The sequence below is a fragment of the Platalea leucorodia genome, assembly GCF_965183815.1.
Source record: "Platalea leucorodia genome assembly, chromosome: 7".
NCBI lineage: Eukaryota > Metazoa > Chordata > Aves > Pelecaniformes > Threskiornithidae > Platalea > Platalea leucorodia.
The window spans coordinates 31,002,832-31,029,958 of record NC_138829.1 but is presented as its reverse complement, the minus strand read 5'-3'; the positions used below and the strand labels follow the sequence as shown (position 1 = coordinate 31,029,958).

Here is a 27,127-nt window from a genome sequence, read left to right as displayed (position 1 = left end):
CAGAACAGGTATTTACACAGAAAAAGTCTTATCTCCCCGATCGTACTTATTTACCCATTGCACTAGACAGAACAGAAAAAGACCTGCAATGTCAAGTCACAGACCTTGGTGCATCCAGCCCAAACATTTCTTATTAGTTTCCTTGTGGCAGCATACAAACATTTTCTTTCTGTTACAGAAGCCCTTGGAGCTCCTCTGCTATTGGGTAAAATGACTAAGACAAATCTTAAGTGAAGAAAATTAGCTTTATTTATGTAAATTAGAAAAATGAATTGTTAGAACTTTGGTCAAATGGTTAATTCTGTACAATTTACAATTATATTTATATACAAGACTTCTAATAAAATACAGTACATCACACTTTTCCTGAGTCACAGTGTGTTTCTCAGTTCTGTATATATTTTTTTCTTCCTTTTTTTTCTTTTTTTCTTTTTTTTTTCTTTTTTTTTTTTTTTTTAAAGTAATTGGATTCAAGAAGGAAATACTATCCTCAGTTTGATAGTGTTTGGTTTAGATAACACTGGTATAAAGAAAGAAGTCAATCACTATATGTAGAAAATACTTTATAGGTATTGCAATTTTGATAGTTATTTTTCTATATTAAAATATGTTGCTTGATAAAAATGTTAATTAAATACTCCTTATTATGAGTTTGTTGCACTTTATTTGACACAAGACAAGATGACTTCAAATATGTCCATCTCTCATTGCAGAGATACATAAATTTAGGTGAGTTACACGTATATATAACCGATCATTTAAAGATCAGGAAACATACATCCAGATAGAGTAGATGTCTGAATCGAGGCACAGTATATTAAAATTGCTGTCCTATCCTGGACAAGATACGTAAGCTTCAATTGCCTGGCTAGCCGAATACAAAATTAACAGAAGTATACATCCTGAAAAGTGAGACTGTGTCAAGCAGCGAGGCACCAAGCCTGCAAATACTTACATATGCATAACAGCCCCACTGTGTAAAGCACTACGGAGTTCTTGGTGAAGAAGCATTGCAGAGCTGTATTTAACAGCATTTGTTAAATCTCAGCCAGCTCAAGAACTTATTAGGATTAAAGCTATCAATATTACCTTTATTGAGTTGAAGTTTTTGAGATCAACAATAATCTATTGTAAGGCTTACAAGGATATTTAATCTGTTTACTTAATGATGCAGTGTGTTAAATTAGTAATTAAGATAGATTACAACCTGCAAGTGAATTTATGTCCCAGTTAAATCCAAAACCCAATCAGGGTAACTTATTTTTGACAAACATTGATTTAAAACAAAATTAATATTACTTAATGGCTAGGTGTGGACTGCTCCTAAATATATCTATGGTAAAGTTCACTATACTTTTTTAATATAGGCATGTGCATTTCCGTTATTTTAGTCCAAAATAATCCAAAAATACAGGTTAGATGACCTCTGATAGATTTATTCATAGTGTTTAGAGATGTTTAAGAAGTCTTACAGTAACAGAAAGTTATCTAGAGATTTGCTTTCTCTAAAAGCTTTCTGCAATATTTCAGTGCAAACTGAAATATGAGACTCATAGCGGTCCTACTCTGATTAGAAATGCAAAGGTACATTTTTTGCTGTTGATATCCAAGTGTGTAAAATGACAGTATAAGACTTTAAAGAAAGTTGGTCTTTAGCTGAATGCTTGAACTTTTCCCAGGATTCTTTGCATGTTTAGCAGTCTTCACTTTGATGCTTTCTTGATTGCCTTTTACAGCTGACTCAAGCCTGGCTTTCATAGTTGGAGAGGAAGCCATTAGTTTTTTAAAAACTGATGAGTACTGTGGACCAATCTGCATCAGATTTTGCAAAGCAAACTCATGTAGATTTTTTGCTGAGTTTGTAGCAGAAACCAGGGCATTTTCATCCAAAAGAAAGGAAATAAGGATGGGAAGAAGGCAGGCCACCAAATGAGCACCTATAAACATTGAAAACACAACTTAAACATATACTTTTTAAAAACAGCTTCAAATTCTAACTAGAAGTCTTTGTCTAAATTAACAATTAACACAAACTATAAAGCTGCAAATGTTATTTGAACTGTATGGTAAAAAGAACCAACATTCTTGTTAGCAATTTTGTTAGCAATTAGTGTTCAAGACTGGATTCCTAGTGGTCGTTTTGTTTTAATTTGTTACTTATGGCAACTTGCAGCATGTCTAATGCTTTGGATACTAGTAATGGAAGTAACTTACGGTGCTCTTCCTCAGCAGTGGCTGTAAGAGCTGTAACCACCTTTATTCCCTCCTGAATGACTTGAAGTTCAGCAGCATTTTCAGGTTTTGCTTTTTCTGTTTCCTGCAGTTTTCCCACAATGGATGGTGCTAAAGAATGAATATAAGGATATGACACAGTTTTGTTTGGATGCTGAAAGATGGAGTGCAGCAGCTGGTAGCACTTACACTGTACCTAAAGGGAAAATCAAATTTGCAGTTACAAAGTGTTGTACTTAAAAATACATCTCAGAGTGTTTTAAAACTCACAGCTTGTCAGATAAAATTTTAGGGAGGGGGAAAAATGTGCCTCACAGCGTGAAAATTCATCAGGTTGCAGGCTGCTAATGCCTAATACTTTATAGGAGCATTATAAGTTGTAATCAAATTGTTAAGAGAAACTAGATCCTGCTTCCTGTTTCTTTCCACCGAGTCCTACATCTCCCTACATTTTTGAGTAAAGGAAAAAATATTTTTGTATGAAGATTACGTCTTGGTACTCTTTTGAAACTATACTCTTTTTTGCAAAAATACAGCTGACTGAAAATAGGTGCTTAAAATGTAAGCATTACCTCTGTCAAACTGTAGGCACAATTTTAAAAAGCCTCAAATGGTGCAGTAGCTTGCATGTCACTGGAAGTCAACAGGACTGAAACTGTCAAGTTCCTACTTAATTTCTGAAAGGCTCAAACAACTAAACACTTGGATAAAATTTGCAAATGCATACTACCATTTTCTTGCAGTCATATTTGGCATCTCCAGTTTCCTATCAGTGGAAACCAATGTTTCTAATACTAAAAATGTATTAATATATAAAAAAGTACCTTCTTACAGCTGTTTCTCAAGTAAAGATAACTTTAATTTTTTGTTACTACATGAATATATACAGAGAAGATGCAAGAAAACCAGTTTACAGTGAATTCTCATAGTCAAACATGAAATCTAATGCATGTTATTTTCAGAGCTGGACTTTCAGAGTGGGGAAGTCTGATGCAATAAAAAAAAAGAAATCATAGGAATACAGAATTGTATACAGAATAAAAAATGATAAAATGCACTGCTGGACGTGTTCTCGCTAACTTGTTCAAACTGTATTTTAAAATACAACAGATATAGTCAGGACAGAATTAACTGGAATCAACACACAGGACAAGTGATACAATTGAAAAGAAAATAAGCTAAAATCCATTTAAAATGATACTGATATTCTTACAACTTAACCAGTACTTACAAGAGGATCTTTTGAGTCAAGTGTTATTCTAAACTTCTCAATACAACGCTTTTGAAGGCACTCTACAGTAGTAACTTCTGGACTGGTAGACATAACAAATACTGTAATAGCAGTAAGCAGGCTAACTTCATCAAGTTCTTGGAGAAGCCCATCTACTATCAACAAAGTAAGCAGTCTGTTAGATTTGCATTAGAAAGTAATTCTATGAATTCAAGTGTTACAAAGAGGTGGAACAGAAATACCAATGTCTATGTTTCTTTAGGAATCTCTTTTATCAAATACATGACATACTCTGATGCACTGATATGGACATTTACTTTAATAAAAGCCAAGGCCAAAATGGGAATTCAGGGGTGGTTATATGCGTATTTAGAAATAACAGCATACTCCTATTCCATTGTTCCCATGTATAAAATACAATAAATATCTTTGAAGAGCTGGTATGACATATTAGGGTACAACCTATTTTGAGAATAATACAAAATTTGCATTAAGAACATATATTCTTTTGCGATGACTTAAAAACCCAGCACTATAAACAAAAGTTCCAACAACAAATTACAACTTAGAGATTAAACATAAGGAATGATAAAAGTACTACAAACGTGGGAAGCTGAAGAAGCAGCACACAGAAAACTAACTTTACGACAAAAATATTTTTTCTTGAACTACTGTTTTAATACCCTTTGCTTCAACACAGACACTAATTCTTTGTGGAGAACCTGCATGCAGTACAGCTGTCTTTTATGCTCAACTGTACACTGAAGCCGTAACACCTGTTTATTCCATCGTACCATGTAACTACATTGTGGCACTACATAATACAGGGGTAAACCTGCAATTCTGCATTTATACTTTTACAGATGATGACTTCTCATATGAACTGTAGGGACAAGATTGCGCTACAGTTTCAACAGTATTGTAGCCAACTAATGCTCCTGTGACTAAGATATTAGTCTTTTTTTAAGATGTGCATGAATTTAATTTAAATAAAACCAAACCACCTTTCACTCAAACATTTTTGTTTCGTTTTTTAAGCACACAAACCCCAAATTTGTGCTTACCTTGATCCCAACAGTCAAGCACTGTGACCAAAGCACTACGCAGAAGATCAGTCCAAGCAGTCCGACTCTTCTCTGCTCGAGCCATCGGAGAAGACAAGAGTCCTTTAAGAGCTTGTAGAGATACAGCAACCGTCAAAGGTAACTGGCCATCTTGCAATTTCACAGCAGTTTCTTTAAGTACTCCAATAATTAGGTACAAGATAGTAGGAAGAACTGAAACACTTCCTGTAAACCAAAGCAAATTAATTTCACAAAAGTTAAAAAAATTCAGGTACTTTTTACATTAAAATAAATTGAAGCAGTTTTCTTGGATTCTCTTTTTTATTTGTAATTTCTCATTTTTAATCAGCTATGTGAATGGAGGCACTGGTAATTTGAAGAAAGATTTGAAATATCATGTGACTTGCAAACAGGGAGTCAGACTGCTTAGGTGAAGTTAAACCTTTTCCCCTTTAAAATTAGCATTGTATATCTTTTCCTAGATGATTTTATTATATGAAGTGTGGAATTACGTCATGTTCAGAGAAAAGCAAGAACAGAGTGATCAGAAACACTGAGGAGCAGAAGAGACACTATGGACGTACACAGAGTACTGAATAGTAGAAAACAAATTATGAGCATCTAAGCATATTTTGCAATGAAGACAACACAGTGAAGGAAATTAACAGGTGGTAATTTCAAAACTGGTACGAGGAAATACTTCTCCCACATGATGCGTAGGTAGCCAAGGATGTCATTGCTCCAGGAAAACACTAAAGTCAAGAATTTAGTAAGATTAATAAGAAGAGGATCTCAGACTAAAAATGCTTAACAAAAATTCCTAGAATTATAATAAAAAACTCTAACAAATATTTTGGAAAAGAGGAGACCTAAGGAGAGCAGCAGATTGTCCCACAGCCTACTGAACAGATCTTCATCTCTCCCTCAGAATCTGATAGCTGACCTGTCAGAATAAGAGACTATTAAAAAAAAAAAAAAATGACAGGAATAACTTGGCATAGCAGTTTTGCATATTCTTATGTCTTTGAATCTAATAGTAATACAGAATTCTGCACATATTGGAGACAACCTAGAAACCTGCATAATTATGCGTTGCTCCAATCTTAAGTTTTGATTCAGCAAAGCACAGGGTTAAGCATATAGCTTAATATGCTTATGTCCTTCCCTAATCAGCAAAATGCTTATGTTTTGTCCTTCCCTAATCAGCAAAATGCTTATGTTTTTAAGATTTTAATATACTGATGTTCGTGAGAGACCTGTTGAATAATAAGGTCCTCTGACATATGCATAAGTATTTTCTGAACCTGAGGACATCTACCTTCTATTTTTAAACAGTCAAGTCTCTGAAAATTGACTGTTGGAACTCAGTAGGAAATGCAGTTCGTGAGCATCATTTATTTGAAAATTTTATTTTGCATACGTATCATGACAGATGCCTGAAGTAAGAAACATGGTAGTCACAGGACTACAACTTCTGTTACCTACTAAAGGGGAAAAAATGATGCAATTCCACATAGGAATTCGCTTCTATTTGATTATATGAGTTGACTTTTGGAGATGCTGCCTTATTCAACTGACTGTATAAGCAAGCTTAAGCTCGTCATTTTAGTCACCTGACTTAAATGCTTAAGTTCTCTAGGGTAAACATCCCATCTGGTCTGATCCTGCAAGCTGTTAGTTTGTGGAATAACTTGAACAGCTAAAGGCAAGAAGAACTGCAGTGAGCAAAGAAAAATCACAAATTATTTTTCATACAAGATAGTTGCCCTCAGATCTAAGTGATACTACGTTTGTTTCCTTTTGCTTTGAACTGATAAATAATGAGTTGCAGATGGAAAAGAGCAATCATATCATCACCCTACAATGATAGCAAGAACTGCCTACTATTCCATTTGGAGCATGCTATCCACCAAAGAAGAATCTTGTAACAGAGAACAACTTAAGAAACAAGACGACATTTCCAGGGCTAGGAAATGCAAAAATTTGCACAAGGTGTAACACAGATACCTAAGGTGGGAACAGAAGAGTAGGGCAGAAACGGTTTATGTGGTGGCTGTAACAGTACTGAAAGATCATACATATGAATACGATATTGGGGGATGGCAGCGGGGAACCATCTTAAAGTTTGGAGTGAATCCAAAATGAATCATGGGTAAAAGCCAACTAATCAGAGAAATGAGCCATAACTCCTTACAGTGGTTTCCTAATGTTCAAATGATGGCTTTTAGTGAAAGGTAGCATGATACATTTCCCTTTTAAATGTAATTTATGTCTGTATTATAAATTCCAGAATAGACAATTCAAGTAGAATATAATCATGTAGCTATCGTATACTTCCCTGTACAAAATGAATCTATTAATTGCAGTGCTACATGTGGGAGGAAAAGAAAAACTACTCCTTTAATTGCTTCAGTTTTGTAACTTGTTTTGTAATCTGACAGCCAAAAAAATAATTAGAACAGGAAATTGTCACAAGCAAATCAACAAAACTTGCTGCCAGATTTATCCAGCTGAGAAAATTAGGTAATAACAAGGGGGCTCAGAAGAGCCCAATATTCCTTCATTAATCTTTTCTTGTGATGAAACAGCATACCTTCAGGAGAGCAGATTGCAGGAACATCAGAGAGAATAACTAATGCTGCTGCTACCAGTCTACTTCCATCTTCTGACAATAGCAGATGTTTTCCAGATTGAAGGGCAGGGCTACAAGTTAATTTAGGGTTGAGCTGGGGAAGCTGTCTGACAAGAATACAAACACACAACTCCAGTGTTGCGAACACTAATGATTTCCCAGGCACCAGTCCTCCTGTATCTTTGCCTTCTCCAAATTCTGGTAACGTTTCCTTTTCTGCAGCACCATCATCAACTAAAACAAAAAGAAGAAATACGGTAGAAATCTGCAGGCTGTACCTTATTTCCAGAAAGTTTACTTCTTAAGACTGTTTCATCACCAAGTGACAATCTTGATACATATATATGTGCATGCACATGTATTCAAAGTTCTGCTGGCAAACATCCATCCTTCTGAATCAGCAAACTATGCACTGATTGTCAAAAGGCAAAAGTGTGTGCAGTAGATTTAGACGTACAACATGCTGAGGCACCAGCCATGCCAATATGATGTCACCTGATATAAGTGCTTTGATTTTTCTCCCAGTTTTTTTCTTTTAGAAAATGAACTTTAGGAAGTTACAATCAGAGTAACTAGCGGAGTCTGGCTTGTAACAGCTGTGTCTGCTGAGTCCCTCCGTTGCTCTACTGCAGCTGATCCCAGCGTTTCACTAAGAGTCCTCCCTCCACGACACCACACAAGGCTATGCCAACTGCAGTTTCTCCAGCTTTCCTCCTCACTTCATGCCCTCTAGTCACCACCAAAAGCACCTGCTATCTATCACACCACCCCAATTTCTTATGTCAGGCACCTGGACTGACTTAAGTAAACCAGGATTAGTCACCAACTGTGAAACATTTCAATTAAGATGCATCTTGGAATACCACCTTCAAGAATCCAGTTTTCCAAGAAATAATTGCTTTAACCCTGATAATATGTATTCAACATCTCGTACATTACTGTACCTTCTGCACTTCTCCGCTTTTCCTTCACGTGTTCTTGAGCTGCAAAAAGAATCAGCCGAACCACTTCAAGGGCAGCAAGCTGAATATCAGGTGATTCTCTAGTCAGTATCAGTCGGTGCAAAACATTCAGCAGCTCTACACCCAACTCCTACGGTAAGAAAAATACTTACTATATCCCTATTTTAATGCAGGAATTTTAGAAACTTGTTAATACTTGTTAAAGCCAACAGTATTACTCTTATTAATCTCACTAAGGAACACAGTATAATTGATACAATCACAGGAGTTAGAATTTTCTTCAAGATCTAGCTCCTAGCTCCCATTAGCAGCAGTCCTGCTCAATTCTCCCAACAAAATAGTAATCACAGTAATTTAGAGATAAAGCACTTAAAACTACTAAAAAAATCCCAAGTAATCTTTATCTTATGGCTTTTTAACTCTTGAAGGTGGGGATAATACATTGCATCCCTCCTACAGTATATGCATTTTCTTGGAGAGAGCACCAAGTCAGCAGAACTTGGACATGTCCACAGGCTTTATCACTTTTGCTGTGTTAGACAATTGCATGGCACACAGGATGGTATAAAGCTTAATTTAAAGAAAAAGAAAAAAAAGGAATTTTGAAGTTACTACTTCTTTCTCGGTTCACTGGTGTGTTGTGGTTTTTTTTGGTTTTGCCTTTTTTTTTTTTTTTTTTTAATACCACTACTTTTGTCCAGTTTCCTTTTATCATCTTCAGCATTTATAACAGAATTAATTGAACTATCCCTTGATAGGGAGTAAGAGAACTTTTTTTTCTGAAATTCTGTCTTTACCTGGCTCTCATCCTACTCATCTAATGACTCCTTCCTGACAAAATGTCCTCTAGTTCTCTGCCCCTCAGTGTCTTCTTACAGGTTGCATGTTGTGCTCTTTTCCTCTCCTCCCTCTAGAGCTTGGGATTTTGGTAAAGCATATAATTCACCTACTACTTATGTGTCGAAGATTCCTGGATATACAATAGAGAGTAGAGATACTGTTCAAACTAAAATTATGCCTTAATTCTGGGGGGCTTTTGATCATTAAGACGTTACCTGATCACCACCTATTTTAGACCTCGGCCACGGAACATCCAAGAGTGCCTGTAGGGCACGTAAGCAGGCAATAATGTTCTCCATTGCTGCATCTGATCGAGGAGAGCAGAGAAATTCCACACTAATTCCTGTAAGCATCAGAAAAAAAATCCCATATGTGCTTGAAACTTTAAGAAGTAATTTTGTCAATTACTAAGTAACCTAACAGTAGGTTGAGCAGACATAGAAATAGCATTTGCATTTTACAGTAAGTGATTTCATCTTCTATTGCTAATATCTTGGGGCAAGAACTCTATTTCCCTCAAAACAATGAAAGAACTTCAGCTTCTAGACAGTGTAAGACATGGTTATAACTGGCTATTAACATAAATAAATAAAAAAATAGAGCAATTTCTGACTAAAACACTGAACTCCAGGTCCAGTGAATAGGCAGACAATTCATAATGAGTATATAGCAGAATATTTGCCTAATCACACTGATTTATGTAATAGAAGGAAATAATGAAGAAAGTAATAATAGTTCACAAACTCAAAGGCTGAGGCTTTATCTTCCCATTTTACCAAAATGCTAAAGATCGCAGCTACCATAATTGGAACACCAGCAATAAGTAAATTACATGAAGCCTAAGCTTGCAAATCCTAGAGCAGATAAAAACAATCACTATTTTCTGAGCTTTCAGGACTCTTTAGATGACATTTTATGACATTGGAGATAAACTTCATATAAACTGTGATCCATATTCTCATCTCAGTTGTACAGCTGTAATTCCAAAATGTGCAATGACTTGGGAAACGGATCAACGTACACTAAAGAACAGCTGTGCAACAGAAAGTGTCCATGTTTTAAATTGCTTTCACTTTCCCTGTAGGAAGTGAAAATGAACAAGTGGAATATGTTCAGAAGCAGAATAAACAAGCCAGGTGTCCATGGTAAAGTATATGAAATTTGAAGCACTAATGCAGTAGCATAGGAAGCTGGGGAAATGAGCAGCTTTTGTATCAGAGGTCCCACTTCTAACTGAGGGAGCAATGGAGTTCAAAAGGCAGCTGGCTCTGTGCAGGAAGACTGGGATTCAAAAGAAGCCATATGCACCTGGGTCATACAAACCCACTCCAAAAAGGGATTACAAAAGAATGATAGAAAAGAGAGACCAAAGGAAAAAAAAAAAAACAAACAACCATAAATGCCCAATTGTGTAAGTTTAGAGAACTGAGACCAAATTCAGTGGCCTGATCAGCCTCTGTAGTAGCGGAAGCTTAAACAGAGCTTTATGTGAACTTAAGAAAACACTTTTTTACTGTGAGAGGGACCGAGCACTGGCACAGGTTGCCCAGAGAGGCTGTGGAGTCTCCATCCATGGAGATATTCAAAAGCTGTCTGGACACGGTCCTGGGGAACTGGCTTCAGGTGACCCTGCTTGAGCAAGGGGTGGTGGACAAGATGACCTCCACAAGTCCCTTCCAACCTACACACTATTCAGTGATGTAAAACTGTACTTCAGTGATGCTAAACTGTACACTCTGTAATTGTAGTGCTACAACCATGATAAAAATCCACCTCTGAACTTGCATGTTTACAAGCAGAGCAGTAAGCACTTGTTTAGGACTTGTTTAGCTCACACTGAGTGTTTTTTCTACCACATTTGGGAAAACACTCTACAATTTTCTCACTAGGACTTAAAATTCTCCTGACTCTGTATTTTTCAAAGAGATGCAATATTCAACGATGCAGTTAAATGTGAATGATTAAATATTTGTTTGCTAGCAGTTTTATCTATTAAAAATTATGTTTTGGGTTATAGCATCTAGACAGATTATGCACTCACTAACCCAAGATAAGATGAAATCTATCAGTATTCACGTCTTCAGGAGATTTCACCAAGGGCCTGGTAGAAGAATCTTGACACATTGTAGTTGGGGTGACAGGTCTAGAGAGATTAGTAACTCCTTCATCTGGATCAACAACAATGAAACCTGTGCTAGTAAGCCATAATGCTGTAGCATAAAGTATCAGTGCCCAGGAGCTGTAGTAATGAGGTCTGGCATTTTCAATTGTCTCTGCCGTATAAAACGTGCCACCTACAAGAAGACAAGTTACAGTTTTAAGGATGTCATTTATTTTCAACTACCATATTTTCTCATTCTTATAAAATGGGATTCTTGTTTTTATTGAAATTATACTTATCATATTTTATGTGTGTCTTTTTTTTTTAATGTTCAATATTAAAATTCAGGCTAACAAGAGCTCTTCATTTAGATTTATTTGGATAGAATCCAATACAATTACCTTTTTCTTCTTTCAACCATAAAATTACCCAACAAACAAGAATACCAAACAAGCTACTTTCCACATCAGTGCAACCTCTGTTCTCAAAAGCAGTCTTTATCTTTAGATAGGTACACAAGTATACGTATTCTCTATACAGTTTAATCTTACTGTGACTTTAACACAAGTCAGCTAGGACATTAATGATGTGCACTTACAAGTGACCAATGAAAATACAATTGATTTGCCACCTTACCTTCAGCCGGTAGTTGCGATGCATATTCTGAAGGCAAAGTTAAGAGAGCAAAATCCTGAAGTGCAGCAAGCCAGAGCTTGCTCAGTGTTCCAAGATCTGCCTGTACTAAATCCAGAAGTCCACTGGCTGAAGATGTTACATCTCTGTAGCTTTCTTCTGCAGAGTTCACAATTTTTAAACAGTGATTGTGTGCATCACTTTGCTTTTTCTGCTTTTCAACTGCAACTATGTACACCTGTTTATATATTTGGAGAGAGATTTACAAATATTAGAACTTGGAAAACTACTGTGATCATTAGCATGACTGCCTGTTGAACAGGCATGAGGTTTCCTAGAATCTATTCCTGCTTCAAGTCCAGTAGGCATGGGTGAACAAGCACTTATTTTCTAAACCTTCTGAATCCACTCCCCTAGCTGATCTTGATGCAAGAGTCCCAATAAAGGGAAACCTATTAAAATTCCTAAACATAGCTGCATTTAACTTCCCTGCTCAAAAAAATGAATATACTACTTGTCCAGCTTTCAGCTTCCAACCATCAAACCCTGTTATAGTTATAGCTACAAGACTGAAGAACTTATTATTAAATAATATACCTATAATCATGATCCTGAAACTACACACAAATCATTCCTAAATCTTCTTTTAACTGAAATGACATATTGCACTTCCTACCAACTTCTCAAAACTATGTATTACTCTGTGTTAGCAGTAAAGAATGAAGAGTACAGTCTTGTATCATTTGCAAACTTTGGGTGTTACCATCAATAGTTAACTTCAATGTGAGAAGGTTAATTGCCCTAGATGCCTCTCTAGTTATTGAAAAAGATAGGCTTGAGAATGTTTCAGACCAGCAGCTCTCTTTAGTCTTTCCAAAACACCCCTGGAGGGAAGCTCTTCTCCTCAACTATAAAGGAGACATAGGAGACCAGTTAAAGTAATATGAAGTTAGCTTTTGTGAGTATCTATCTCCTGCAATTATGATTTCTATACCTTTTTCAAGTTTGCTAGTTGTAGTGGGTTGACCCAAACCAGCAACTAAGCACCCACCAAGCCCCTCTCTCACTCTTCCCCGCAACAGTGTGGGGGAATTCCTTCAAATTCTGGAGACAAGAAATAGGTAAGATCCTCAGTGAGAAGGAACCGCCTAGGGCTTAAGTGAAATATTTGTAAATTATAGGTCACAAAAGCTTATCCCCAGTTTACTTTGTCATAGTTTCTCATATCCGAGATCCAGTAGAAAGTTATACAGAGTTTGCTTTGAAGACTTCTAGTGATCTTATAGACTGGAACAATCTACAGATCTTCACTTCTTACAGTTGAGCCTCACATTTAGTCTGAATTTTGCCTCAGCTTCTGATCAGTGACAGGTTATTGTTATATGCCATTAAAAACCTTTTCTCCATATAATAATTTTAAATTGATCACAATACCTTATCTTTTCCTGAATAGATTAAATAGACTGATCTACTTAAATCTCTCAGTGTAAGCATGTTTCAAGATTTTTATTCCGACTTGCTAGCTTTTCTCCAATGGCTTTCCTATTCTGCCAATGTCCTTTCTCTAGTATGGACACCAGAGGTTGGTATGTTTTTATACAAATGTTCACATAAAAGCTATCTATTGCCTGCTTTCTCCTTCAAAATAGCTCCCTGGTTATACACAGAAATATAATATTAACTACATAACATGTTCATCTTTATCTGGTTATCAGCTGTCAGCATTCAGGGTCATTATCAGAGCTTTCTAAGACATATGTTCTAGAGATTACATACATTGTTCACATTTTTGATTTTTAAATATCTAACCTTGCATTTACATGTATTAAAACAGGCATTCACCTGAGCTGACTTTAAGGCAGTTAAACCAATGCAGTACTGAACTGACATTGTTAACTTACAAGAACTGCCTGTAAGAAATTAAATGCCAATAGACAATGAGAAAAATAACACCTGTTTAAAATGGTACATTCAGTGGACCATCACCATAGCCATTTATACCATGCCAATTTAAAATGAATATTGAAATATTGGAACACATTAAGAAATTAATATTTCTTAAGTACTAGACATTATTTCTTAATGTATAGTATAATATAAGCAGTTTAATTAGCAGTGCTTTTGTCAAGTTTACGAAGTTCATGTGCTGTTTAGAGGTATCAAAGCAAAGCAAAGGACCAGCAACTTCTATTTAAGGAAGCATGTAAGAAATTCCTGAAACCATTCTGTTTGAAAGGTTCTAACTCACCTACCAGATATCAAGACTATCATTACAGAACTGTTACACTAACCTCTGCCCAAGCCTTAAGCACAGCCAGTGTCTCCATAGTAGAGGTGCTTTCATTATATTGTTGACTTTGTGCTTCTTTCCCAGCCTGCACCTTTACCAAAGAGGATACGAGCAACTGGTGAACCCTTCGAAGGTCATTAAGATCACTTACTACACCACTTGCTATCCAGGCACTGCATACCTAGTGTTGTAAAACAGAAATAATGAGAAACAAGAGCCAAACACCACTGGATACTCTTTTTTCTATCTGTAAAATCATGAAAACCAGATTTAATTTCTACTGAGATATGGTTACTCTTGAATAATAATCAATGTTAAACGATATTACAGTTTGGTATACATAAGTAACGAAAGCCAAAAATGTTAGAGGGATGTCATAAATAACAGCCAAAGTATCAACTACTACAAAGGTTCTCAAAAGATTTTAAAGTGGATAAAATCTTTGAGTTGTTACAATATAGAGGTAACATGGGTGATGTTATTTTGTGTGCATTGAGGATTTGAGGCTAGACGATTTATTTCCTTATTCTTGTGTGGCGTATCAAGCAAAAAGAAAATTTCAGAGGGTCTATTACCTAAGACTTCTGACTTTCAACACTTGCCTGACATGCTTTTGCTGTGACATCAGGAGGAGTTTCGGGAGCAAAGGCAGGCCTAAGTGCTGCTCCAACCTAAAGAGAAGTTATACAACATTTAATAGGTAGTGAACAGTTAACTAAATAATTACTTTTCATAAGCAGGCTTTGTTGCAGTTTTCCTTTATAAAGCATAGTTTCCTTTTCATTTTTCCATAAACCACTTCAGTGAGGTTAAAGAGCAGGGAGACAGTTGCAGTCATACTTTTACTGTTCTGTTTGGCTTACACTGGAGACATGGTTCTCTTTGAGAGGGGTCTTCAAAGTTGATTCTATTTTTTGCACAGTCTAAAACTGAAACAGAAACCTCTTCCTTCCTGAACTCTTGACTTGATGAGATGCCCTCAAAAGAAAAAACAATGTTCCAAACCATGGAAGATTTGCAAGACACTTAATGAGTGACATTTCCTTACTTGTTCCTTACTTAGAAAGAATACAGATTTAAGGAAACAAACAGCTGAAGTTGGTCAACTTTGCAAAGTGAAAGAACTGGAGAGGACAAGCCCCATTTGCCTAATAAAGAACACACAAACATATACGTACCAGGTTGCAGAGATTTCACCTCCTCTCACTGTTGAAAGCTATTTCACTAAAGGCTGTTGAAAATTTCCCTTGCTGCTTTAGCTGGTATCTGAAAACTCACACTTAAGTCTGATGCTCTTTGGGATGAAAGTACAAAGCGTAGTACAAGTACTACAACTACAAGTTAGTGAAAATAAGTGAAAAGGAGTTGTTTTTAATGACAATTAATGACAGTTTCTTAAGACCTAAAGCTCAGACTTCATTTAAGGAACCTCTGATTTCAGGAAGTAATTACTTAAGTCTGGAAAATCTACATCCATCTACTTCTGATTATTGATATGGAAAAAAAATTGACAAGAAAAAGACTAGATATTTAACTGCTTCATGTCTCTTCAACTTCTATGAAACAGTTGATGAGAAGATATATGCACAGTATTAGCAGAAAAACTTTAAGGGTAGTGGAAGTTAAAAGGAGAATTATTAGTTCTACTTGTAACCTGCTTCATGGTTTTGGACAGCAAGGAAAAATAGTGTATTTTTTTCCCTTGGTAGTTCCAGACTAGATCAAGGCACTTCTCCTTTCCCACAAAGAAGTGCCAGTAGAACAGAATTCTAATGGCAAAAGCAAGATCAAAGTGGGTTAGGATGTCTTCAGTGTCAGGATCTCTCCATTTCTATGAGAGAAAGTGGTCTGACTTATTCAATGCCTGCTAGAAATTGAAGAATGGGAGCCAGATGAGGCGCAACAAAGCTGCCTGTCATATTTAACACAAGTGCAGTCTGGGATGCAAAATGATCAGGACATCTTTTCTGTAACTCTCAACCAAGACTTAACCAAAATAGACCTTGTGAGAACAATCCATGTCTTCACCTCCTCTAGTTTATTTATTGACCAGGATCTCCTAGTGTGATCTCTGGTGTGCAAAGGCTACTTATTTTTAAGCAGAGTTTTAAATGATAGTTGTTCCTAATATTTCTTGCAATACTTCTGCACTTTGAAACCAATGCTTTCCAAAAAAACCCCAATGTTCTATTTTCTTTTTGCAGTACTCAAATAGGGAAGAGGGAAAAATGCTGAAACTTGAAAAACTTTGGGGCTAAAATATATACCAACTGAAAACATGCTTTCTAAGGAAGTTAAGTCTGAAGAAATTAATAGTTTCAGTTACAAACTCACTGAAACCCAACTCTAGCACTATGCCCTGCAAAAAGCAAATTTCTTTTAGTAACTCTAAATTCTTTTAGTAACTCTTTAGACTGTAACTCTAAACTTTTCTAAGTTATTAGCAATAGTTCTTACATTGGCTTGATATTGCTCCAGAATTACATGACCTGGAAACTCTGGTTCTGGAACAGCCGCAAACTTCCGAACAACAATTAGCAATGTCTGAAGCCCAGAAAGACGAAGTTGATCGCTGTGATCTGTGGCAGCCATAAAAGCCATACGGATCAAGTCAGCTAAATGCAATACCAAAAAGTCATCTGAAGAGAAAACAGAAATTAAAAAAAGAAAACAGTTTTATTAGATTTAGCTTTAGACATAATATATTTTATAATACTGCTCCCAACATTTTCAAAATGTATATTTTACATTTTATCTTACCATGTATCAAGGATTCACTTAAGGCAGCTTACACATACAACAATCTTACTTGGACATCTTATGTTAGCTGATCTAAGCTCCTTTCCACTTGAATTTAAAAAAAGGACTTAGAATAAAGCATAAATATCTTTATGTATGAGGCAGATTTTCTAAAAACGGATTTTCAGGAAAACAACTCCAGACAAACAGATAGAGGTACTGAAAATTGGCACTGTGTTTCTACTGGTAATTATGCAAATTATGGAAAAAAGTGGAGTTTTTAGTCGTACTCCCAAATACTAAACTGTGATGTTGTAAGCTGGTGCCAGCTATCACTTCTGATTGCCAATGCTTATGCAGAAACAATGGCTTCCTACGCATATGCCATGGTACTATAACTAGGAAAGTGAGTGTAAATGCTGCACTGATATGCCAATATTTTGGCAAATAAAAATTGCTCTACACCTTAATAAATACAGGCTTCTAATCAGAGTAATTAAAGGTTTCAACAGTTACAAACAACAAATTTATGATGAATTTCATTAAGATGCAAACAGCTAACATTTATTTTAAGCATACTTTGCATTCTGTGAAATTCTGTCAGTGCTTAACACATACCTCTTGAATCACGTTGTTTTCTTTCCTGAGCCAAAGTTATGTCAAAATGTGCACTGTCTGCATTTTCACACTGGCTTATGATTTTACAAACACAGTCTGCAGCAAAAACTCTGGTAGACCATCGTGGATTACTGAAAGGATGGAACTTCTCATCGCTGTCAAATGTTAATACAGATGCATCATCCGCTTTGGCAGTTTCCTCTTCTTGAGTGGTATCTACTGAAGCTACTGTATTAAAATCTGTATTTAGGACACGAGGGGGGGGGGGGGGGGGAGAAATGTAATATTCTTTCTTACTGTAACTGAAAACTACAGAAGGATTCATAAGAAAATCTCTTCAAAGTCCTTCTCTAGCCTCCAACTCACTATGACTCCCTTCAACCTTGGTGTCTTAAAGTAAATCCTATAATTAAAAGTAAAACGTAACAAAACTGTCTGCATTTGGTTGATATTACTTGCTGGAAGACAAGGTCAATACCACAAAAATAAATTAAGAACTGCAGTGAAAGAAGTGAAAGGAAAAAAGAAAACAACACACTTTTAAAAAGGTGTGACACATTAGAAGCTGGAACCTTTCCAAATGAAAAAAATCTAAATTCAAGAAGTTTTCCTCCTGCACTGCAGGTAAAAGAAAAAAAATCCTCCTCCTCCCCCCAGTATTCAGCACAGTAATTAATTTTATCTGCTCAGGAGTTTCATTATGATATAGTAGGTCTGCATCATTCCTATTACTAATAGAAGAGAGGGTCTGAATATTTTTCTTGTAGGTACTTGCACAGGATGCACAAGCTGAAATATATTCTGAATTTCCATTTCTGATATGGAAATAAGTTAACATTAGGACTATAAATCAACAAGAATATGAACAGGCAAAACATACTAAAATGTTTACAAAAACTTGTTCAATAGGGAAAAGGCAATCAGAAGGGAGAAAGTCATATTCCTTCCGAAAGAACTAAGTTAAAGGGTCCAGTGTTTCCATGTGAAGGACAATAATACACTTCATAAATGTCAAACATTCAAGAAACAAGAATACTTTCCCGCAGTGACATAATGTACTGCTGCAGGCCTTATTTTCATTGTGTTCTCAAATACAGTGTATTAGGACTTACCAGCTGAGGCAGCAAGAACATCTTTACAAAGTTTCAGCCAGAAAGAGAGCTTTTCAACTGCCATTGAAGTAAGCATATGAGTCAGAGTCTCTTTGATATCTTGGCACAATCTTTGATCCAATTCTTTGTCCAACAAGCCCAGCAATGCCCCCTCCAGGCCTATTTCTCTGATGTTAACATCTGCTAAGAAGAAAGTCTGTGAGCTGAACGCTGCGCATCACAAAACTGCAGTAACGACCACAGAAACCCCCCTGAAGGTTGCACACAGAGCATCTTGTGAACAACAAGTACCTAGCCCTGAAATACTTTTGGAATAATACTATTAATTGCTTTAATACCATGTCTAAATCATCTGAGTACAAAACTTTGAACTTTTACAGAAACATACTAACAACAGGAAGAAAGTTACCCCAAGGAAAAAAAAAGAATCCTACTCTGAATTTCAACAGCATTACCATCACCATAGCATCTGAGCTATTTAGCCAAAATTATCTTTGGTCATCTGATTCCTCAGACTGACTCATAAGGTAATACTAAAACAATGTTTTAACTTGAAGGGGAAGTTAAAATTATTCTCCAACAAAGCTCAAAACCAGACACATGGAAATGAGTTGTTAAATGAATATAACCAATTTTTATTTGCCCAATATTACCAATTTTAAAAATCAGCAGTTTTACAAAATGACTATAGTGTATCTTTTCTGAAAATTTCTAAATGAGCTTGAATTGAAACCCAAAGTTTTTATTACCACTGTCCCCTCACAGGAAGGCACATGAGGATGAACCAGTGATCATTCTCAGGCCTTTTAGCAAAAAACCCAAACCTTTAGGAAGTTAAAAATTCTAGGGACCCCAGCTGATCATTACTTAACTAGTTCTCCAAAAAGGTCAACAGAAACTTTCTTCAACAGGTTTTCTGCATCTTCCCTCAATGACAGATTTTTAATTTAAGAAGAGATTTATGTGGGAAAATAAAATTATGAATATGCATGTAAAATGCAGGACTATGAAGCGGTTACTACAACAGCTACTGGCTAGACAGGCTTAGGTTTCTCTGGAACTCCACTTGCATTTTCTCGTTTAGTGACCCTTGCTATCTACAGTATAAGAAAAGCAATAGTATCTTCATTTTATCACTAAGAAAGGGTTTGGATGCTTCCATAATTTGCTACTATATAGAAAACGGAAGCAGAAAACCTTTTTGAGTTAAAGATTTCAAGAACGTAGAGAAGTTTTCATACCCATAGCAGAGTGTGTTGAAAAGTCACTATCAATGTGTCAAGCTCTTTGATCCCAAAACTTCAATACGTTACCTGGAGTAAAATCTTCTCTGCTCTCTTTAACTAATGCAACAGCATACTCTGATACCTCAGCAGCTTCTCTTTGCACAAGCTGACGTAAGCAAGCTATCACTGCACGTCTCAATAATAAGTATGAGCTACAGAGATTCACCTGAAACATGCAAGAAGAAACAGTAAGATGGCTAACAAACCTTTATAGCAATACCTCGGTAAGGCTGGTATTTTGTTAACAATTGCAGTTACGACAAATCTGTGAAGTCAGTAAGCATGTAATTGATGCTATTTTTCCTCAGCTTTTTTTTTTTTCTTTTTAACCCCAAATGGAAGATTGTGCAACTCCTGTAATCAATTTAACATATCAGTACTTTTAACATTTTCTCTCCAAAGGTAACTTATAAGACTGGTTTGGGGCTGGATCCAACTCCCACCGATATCGGTAGAAAGACCCCCATTAACTTCAATGACAGTTGAATCGTGGTCTCAATGAACAATTAACTCTATTCTTTGACTACAGGATATATATAATGGACTTGAAAACTCAGTGCAAGAGAAAATTACTCAAATCATCCTCAGATCTAACTAGAGAAATGCCAGTGTAACCAAGGGTGAGACAGTCAATCACGCTTTAGTAAATCTGAACTCCATGCATGAAAGGAAGTTTATAAGAAAGGGCAAAGAGAACACTGCTGCAATTTCATTGCAAAAAATATTATATACTCAGATTACATTAAATTACTTTTTAGAGAAGGTGAGAGGAAAGGTGAGAGTTACTGGTGAATGTATCACACTGAGACAAGTCAGCTCTCCTGAACAGTTTCTAGCAAAAAAGTTTATAGCATCACCATATTTTAACACTACCAGGCCAGTGTTTGTTTTTTATACTGACAAATACACAGTAACAGATTCATTATTACAGGAACAAGGAAAAACACTTAAAAAACCCAAGACATAGCCTCAAGGTTGTTTTGTTAGAGTGGAGCTTTCTGATTTTCATTTGCTTGCTTTCAATTTTAAGAACATTCTGAAGGGGATCGCAAAGATACAATGAACCAGCTGTGTGGCCAGGCAAGATGGCTACATCAATATTTATGCGGCTTCTTTTAAATTAAGCTTAGGTTATCATCAAAAAAGTTATTCTCTACAACTAAGCAATTGTGTACCCTTAGCTGTCACCATCCTTAAAACAGACAGAGCTGAGTGTCTGCTGCAGGGAAACCTTGCAGTAAGGTCACGCTCCTCATTTGTCAGCAACAAGTCAATATATGTTAGTCAAAATGACTAACATATATTAGTTAATATACAGTTAAGAAGAACAACTTAAGGACAAAAAGAATAAGTGATACAGAATTTCAGCTTTATTACATTAACAAAACTAAGCTTCATCTTCTGAATTTCTATGCATGCTCATGAACCTATAATACTCAGAATTACATATTTAGTACACACACAGATACACTCTCTGCATCATTCTTCTAACAGAAAAGAAACCTGACTCATTAAGTTGTCTGTAAGATACTTTAATTGAAAGTTTAAAAACAAGTGAGGCTTTTAATGCAACATTTATGCAAGCAGGCTACACATTCTACTTCAAGTTGGACATGCATAAATTGCGTGCTCATTTTTAATGGGGAAAAAACAGAGGATCCAATTCAGGCTACTGAATAAGGCAAGATGCACATTTTTCATCTCTCTCATTCTCTCACATTCTAAGCAGGGGACAGGACTAAATATCAGACACAAAATGCAAGCATCACATACAAACTTAAATGAACACACAGTTCCCTTTCTGTGCTTAACACGTTAAAAACAAAATTATGCCTCACTAAGCACATAAATGAAATGTATGTCTGCCATCTGCAGAAAGTTAGGGTCTGGTTAGGATGACAATCAAATGTCACTTGACATGCTAAAAGAAATTACATTAAAATGGTTAAAAGGAAAAGATAAAAGACGAAATAAAAAACACCACTGCAAACTGCAAAAGTTTAGGATTAACAAGGCACAGGGACCTACCAACACAGAATTATCCAACAAGATTTCCTGCACAAAAACAAATGACAAACCAGTCATGACAAAACCAAAATATAGATATCACAGTGGTACCAACCACACATAGAGACCATTACATGTAAATTCAGCATATATTAAAACTCAGAATCTTATCTCAAACATACCAAAACCCTAATTTGCTTAGTTAATTTCTTATATTTAATGTTGAAAACACTAAAATTGTAAGCCAGCTGCTCCTAAAATTAGTACTTAAACAGTACCAAGACAACAGCACAGCACAGTTATTGACATTGTATACTTATCGTGTTTCAAAATATCTTTAATGGCTTGCAGCTGAAAACTGGTGTTGACTATATCATAAGCTTACACAGATAAGCTTTTTAGAAGTCTGTGCTCACCTAAGTTAGCTTTAAAGCTAATGTTAGACATGATTAAAATCATGTTAGACATGATTTCTATTCTGCCGGAGCCAAGAATTTAACTGACAGGATAAGAATTACTGTTAGATGCAAAGCCCCGTGAAAAAAGATCCAATTGACAAACAAGGAATACTTTCAGAAGCTGAAGAAGTGAAGCTAGATTATGCCAGGCACATGTACACAATTAAAAAAAAAAAAAAAAAACACCAAAGAAAAACCCCAAAAAACTGAGCCAGTGAAGCTGTGTATCCACTGCCTGAGTCATGTTTTGTTAGTGCTAGCATAGTCACAAACCGAACAGTCTAAATACTTTGGGGACCTGAACCATATCATGCTCTAGGGGGTGGGAAGACAGGTGGAGGAGGCAGCTTGCAGCTGCTCACAGCAATTGTGTTGGCATGCTTAATGCTACATTTATTAGGAAAAGGAAAGAAAAGATAAAAGAGAAGAAAGAAGAGAAAAAAGAAGAGACAATGTCTATTTCAGAATTTTAAAAAGGCAAGTTCAAATGCTACTAAAAAAAAAACCAAAACAAACTTCTTTGCACGTTTGTTTTCAAGATTTTATGAGTGAGAATTTGTGTTTCTACGGACAGAAGGGGAAAAGATCACTTATCTGACCACAGATTCTTTGCCTCTCCAGTTTTTCTGCCTTAAAGAATGCAGCGGTGAAAATCCACAGTATCTAGCACTCAGCTTTTATACTCTACTTCCTCTTAAGACTTCAAAATGTATTGCAAAGGAGGACAGTCACACCTTGTTCTCCACTTGCAGAAGTTTAAACTCATGGAGAATGACTTGCTGAAGGCCACCTTGCAAGCCAACAACAGAGTCAAGAGCAGATTTCAGGTCCAGTCCAATAGTTTATTCTGCTTCCCTAGCAAGATGGCGATTTAGTGGGTGGAAACTACACAGATGGATGGCAAGTTTTACAAATGCAGAAGTCCGCTTGTGCAATGATATCACAGACCTGCAAAGCACACACTCAAACGTTGTTTGTTTATGACACTCTTGAGAGACATATTGACGTTTACTGAATTGTCAGTATTAGCAACATTGGCCATAGTCTGTAACAAGTTCGTGAGAATGAGAAAAGTTCATCCATGTAACGCCATTGACTTTGGTGGACTCCTGCCCCATAAAGCTCACAATCGTTTCTGGGGTAGAGGTGAACACACACGTGTACAGATACACGAACACACACACTCGAGCCATGAACCATGCTGCTTCTTAATTGAGTAATTTAATATTATAAAGTTCATGAAGTACTGTATGAGGTACTTTGATGCAATTTGCAAAAACAATAAAAATCAGTAATAGACAAGACAACTTTATCACGACATCCTCTTTATTAGTAGGTACTTGCTATTAGTTAGAGAGATCATAGTGTACATGGAAGTGGACTGTACATGGACTTACATATGATCCCAAATGCTAATACACCCTCTGAGCAAGATAGTGACTTACATGATTTGTTGTGATTTTATCAATGTAAGAAAAACTGTGTTTTACCCAGAGAAGAGAAAATCATAGCTAGTATATGTTAAAAGAAAGAACATTTCAGATGAGCTCCCATGCTTCTGCAACTAGTATATCCATGCCTAACACAACGTGGGGCTGAAAGATCTTCTCCTTCAATTTTTTCCTGGCTCCCACAATCATGTTTCTAGTCCAACTGAATAAAGATGAATGGAAGGAATCTAAACTTTATACTAAATCAATATATGGTTACTATTGATATACAAGTGCTACCCAGGGGAAGATGTGAATAAGAACGGTGTTAAGATAGACAAGAGATTAAAAACTAAAACCAAAACAAAAATTAAAAAAAACCTAGCTAGCCCCTGAAAACCCACCAAGGCTAATAACTACCAGAAAATTATTTTTGCTTTCTTCATAGAACAAAGTGTTTCAGAACAGCAGCTATTCAAAGACAGAGAGACTTTGGGGGAAAAAAACAAAACAAAAAACCCCCCAGCAAACACACAAAACCCCCACCTTGTTGTCAAACAGGGCTGAAAAAGAGTTTTGTTTATTTTTTTCCAAAGACCTAGTTTGACTACTACTTAGGTGTGTCACAAATTTTTATACTGACTGCCAAGAAGTCAGTACACCGAAGCATTAGTGCTACAGAAATTAAAAAACAGAGAAATCTACAATTTTTCACCATCGTGCAAAAAACAAACACAAACAAAACAATTCTCCATAATCAGTACGCACAAATTTTTTTAATCAATCCTTCACCTAAGACATAAAAAGCAGCAGAGGAAAAAAAACTGGCCAACATAAAATAGCTGGTAAAAATCCAGCACAAAGTTGTAATGGATGGTATATCCTGCCAGACAACTGGCCTTAATAAGAGCACCAGAATGCAGCTGCAAGCAGTGCAGAAGGCCAAGATTTCTACAGAATGTGCTCATCTTGTAAAGGGGAAGCAGAAACTGGGGAAAAAAAAATGAAAAAATAGAGAATACTCGCCTGTAGGAGGATATGAAACACCTCACCCCTACACAATGATCAGTTTCTCTAGTTAAAGAAGCATCTGCATTTTTTAAGTGTTTCTGAACAAAATGTTTTACAATACAAGGATATAGACTAGTAAACGTATACTCACACATAGGCAGCTTACAAGGCTAGACAAGTTGACATGACGAGGAGCAAACATGTGAAGCTGCTGAAGGCAAGAGATGGCTTGAGCCTGAACCAGGCAGTCAGGATTATCCTGCATCACTGCGCAGCCCAGGAGGCAGGAAGTTCTTAAGGCTGAAAATGTCGTACTGCTGCCTATATTCGGAAGAAAAAAGGTTTTTAAAACATCAAGTTTTTTTTTCAAAACATGATAACCTGTCTTTTTCCCAAGCCACCCATAACTCTTATCCTCTTGAAGGATACTTTCTATATCTGTGTTATACTCTGATATCAATGAGTAACAGTCATATTGCTCTCTGGAAATTTCAGTGTCCAGCTATCTAAAAGTTGATTTAGATGCAAATTTGAAATGTCTGCATCATAACTAAGACGTAGACTGGCTCCTAACACTTGAAATATGAATACCTTCTGTTTTCATGCTAAATGTAAGAATTTTCAGCCCAAAGCAAAGCTTGGAAAACCAGTTCAAAGGAAAAGATGTCAAAAAGAGACACTATTTTTGGAAAACTAGCAGTCACGTCATCGTGATTGCATAAACTCATGGCCTGTGAAATACTGTCTTAAAACGAGGAAAAAAAAAAACTTAGCATGCACTTATTTGTTGATACAATTTGAATTACACATTCAAACAATGTTTAGAAATTTCTTGCTAAACCAAACAAAGCTGACGCTATTGTATGTTGCATACCTTGCAACTCAGGGCCCAGTGTGGTAATAAGTGCATTTAAACAGCGACCAAGGCTTTGGTGAACTTCAGCGTAAGCAGGAGGCACAGTCAACAACAACATGAGAACAAGAGATAAGGTAGGTTCCACATGCACATGGTACAAGGGGCCAGCTAAATCTACTATCAGTGACAGAGAGTGTAGTGCCCATGCCTGTAAAATAAAAGAACCAGCCATGTAATGTCTACTTGATAGAATAAACATAAGATCTTTTTAAAATTTGATAGTTCAAGTGAAATCCAGTAATTAAGTGTAATAGAAATTGCACTTTTAAGTTCCAAAGGGACAAATGGAGAGGTTATAGAAAGAAACTTTAAGAACCTGATAAGCCATTTTGAATATTTTACAAGGAACTGTATGTGCCACAACAAAAGAACCATTTTACATCTGTCATTGCTAATTAAAAAAAAAAATTAATCTAATAGTAATTAATTTAATAGTGATTATTATTCCTCAAATACATTCTACTCTTTGTAAAATTTCTTAGTTTCATGTGCGAGAACAAGACAATTATGAAAAAATATAACAATTGCTGAAACAATATATTGTTTTAGTCTCAGTTACTTTGCACCAATAGCCACATCTGTTTCAAATCAACATGCAGTTCTTCTCTGTGTGAAGATATTGTAGATAAAGCTTAAAAAAATTCCTTAACTGAGATTTAGACAATTACATGGAATACATTCATCAATGTCTCTTAAAGCTATTCTGATAGATAACAGTTTTAGCCATAGAGAAATAATTTGAATTAGTCTTCAAAACATCTTGCCTTATTCAAGGAAGTATATTGACCAAGTTCTACAGCGTTCAGGCTACAAATCCCTAGTATTTACTACATAACCCTTCAACAAAAAATGCTGTGAGGTAAACATCATAGCAGAGACAAAAACTGACACGAACAAAAAAACCTAGGTACTATGCAGTCAAGGTCAAGACACAGGTGAGTGTGAAATTAATCAATTCCTAAAACATCAGATAGTGTTTTTGAAGCCAGCATATCTTAGCCTTATCAGCCTCATTGATCATTAACAAGAACCTCCCATATCTCATCATAGTTCTTTCTTGGAAGGTGGGTTTCGAGCAGGGGCTATGGTTTTCACTGCCTTTGTGGTCCAGCCATCACCTGTGAGGTATGCCTAAAAGGTTGTGAGGTGTTATTCTTACAAGAAAAAAACTCTTATACTCCACAATATAAATCAGTTCATCTGTAACATAACATTTTTAGATAAGTGACAAGTACCTGTACGTCAGGAGAAGTACTGTCCTGAGATAAAGTATAAAGGATTCCAACACATGCATTCAGGTGCTGAGTAGAGCCTATTCCTCCTAGGTACCTATACAGACATCCCAAAGCCAAAGAATGACCTGTTCTTGATACCACATCCCTAGCAGATCGTAGCCTATTGATTATAAGGAAAGAAAGCTGTTAGTGTAATCACCAAGACTGATACTATGTAATAACCACATCTACAAATGTAATTTCTAGTATGTAATCAGCAAAATATTTTATTAGTCATTGTTATATTTCCAAAATTCTAAGTTCATTTATCATCTCTTATCTGAAGAAAGT

General features: G+C 36.1%; 1 protein-coding gene across 5 annotated transcripts in view; it reads right to left on the bottom strand.

Annotated features, from left to right (window-relative positions):
* Positions 1 to 231: 231 nt before the first annotated feature.
* Positions 232 to 27,127, bottom strand: part of HEATR5A (HEAT repeat containing 5A) — a 67,458-nt gene continuing 40,562 nt past the window's right edge. For 2 of the 5 annotated variants that reach the window (XM_082316808.1, XM_082316812.1), the window contains 18 exons: positions 26,798 to 26,957; positions 25,521 to 25,710; positions 24,798 to 24,967; positions 19,768 to 19,906; positions 18,455 to 18,637; positions 17,343 to 17,582; positions 16,443 to 16,624; positions 14,588 to 14,656; positions 13,987 to 14,166; positions 11,699 to 11,933; positions 11,007 to 11,255; positions 9,177 to 9,304; positions 8,104 to 8,251; positions 7,121 to 7,393; positions 4,528 to 4,752; positions 3,464 to 3,618; positions 2,215 to 2,428; positions 232 to 1,937 (listed from right to left, as the gene is read on the bottom strand). In XM_082316808.1, the coding sequence (XP_082172934.1) occupies positions 1,636 to 1,937; positions 2,215 to 2,428; positions 3,464 to 3,618; positions 4,528 to 4,752; positions 7,121 to 7,393; positions 8,104 to 8,251; positions 9,177 to 9,304; positions 11,007 to 11,255; positions 11,699 to 11,933; positions 13,987 to 14,166; positions 14,588 to 14,656; positions 16,443 to 16,624; positions 17,343 to 17,582; positions 18,455 to 18,637; positions 19,768 to 19,906; positions 24,798 to 24,967; positions 25,521 to 25,710; positions 26,798 to 26,957 (3,442 nt within the window). In that variant the 3' untranslated portion in view covers positions 232 to 1,635. The remainder of the gene's footprint in view (positions 1,938 to 2,214; positions 2,429 to 3,463; positions 3,619 to 4,527; positions 4,753 to 7,120; positions 7,394 to 8,103; positions 8,252 to 9,176; positions 9,305 to 11,006; positions 11,256 to 11,698; positions 11,934 to 13,986; positions 14,167 to 14,587; positions 14,657 to 16,442; positions 16,625 to 17,342; positions 17,583 to 18,454; positions 18,638 to 19,767; positions 19,907 to 24,797; positions 24,968 to 25,520; positions 25,711 to 26,797; positions 26,958 to 27,127) is intronic. The other 3 variants (XM_082316810.1, XM_082316809.1, XM_082316811.1) reach the window with 3 other exon arrangements.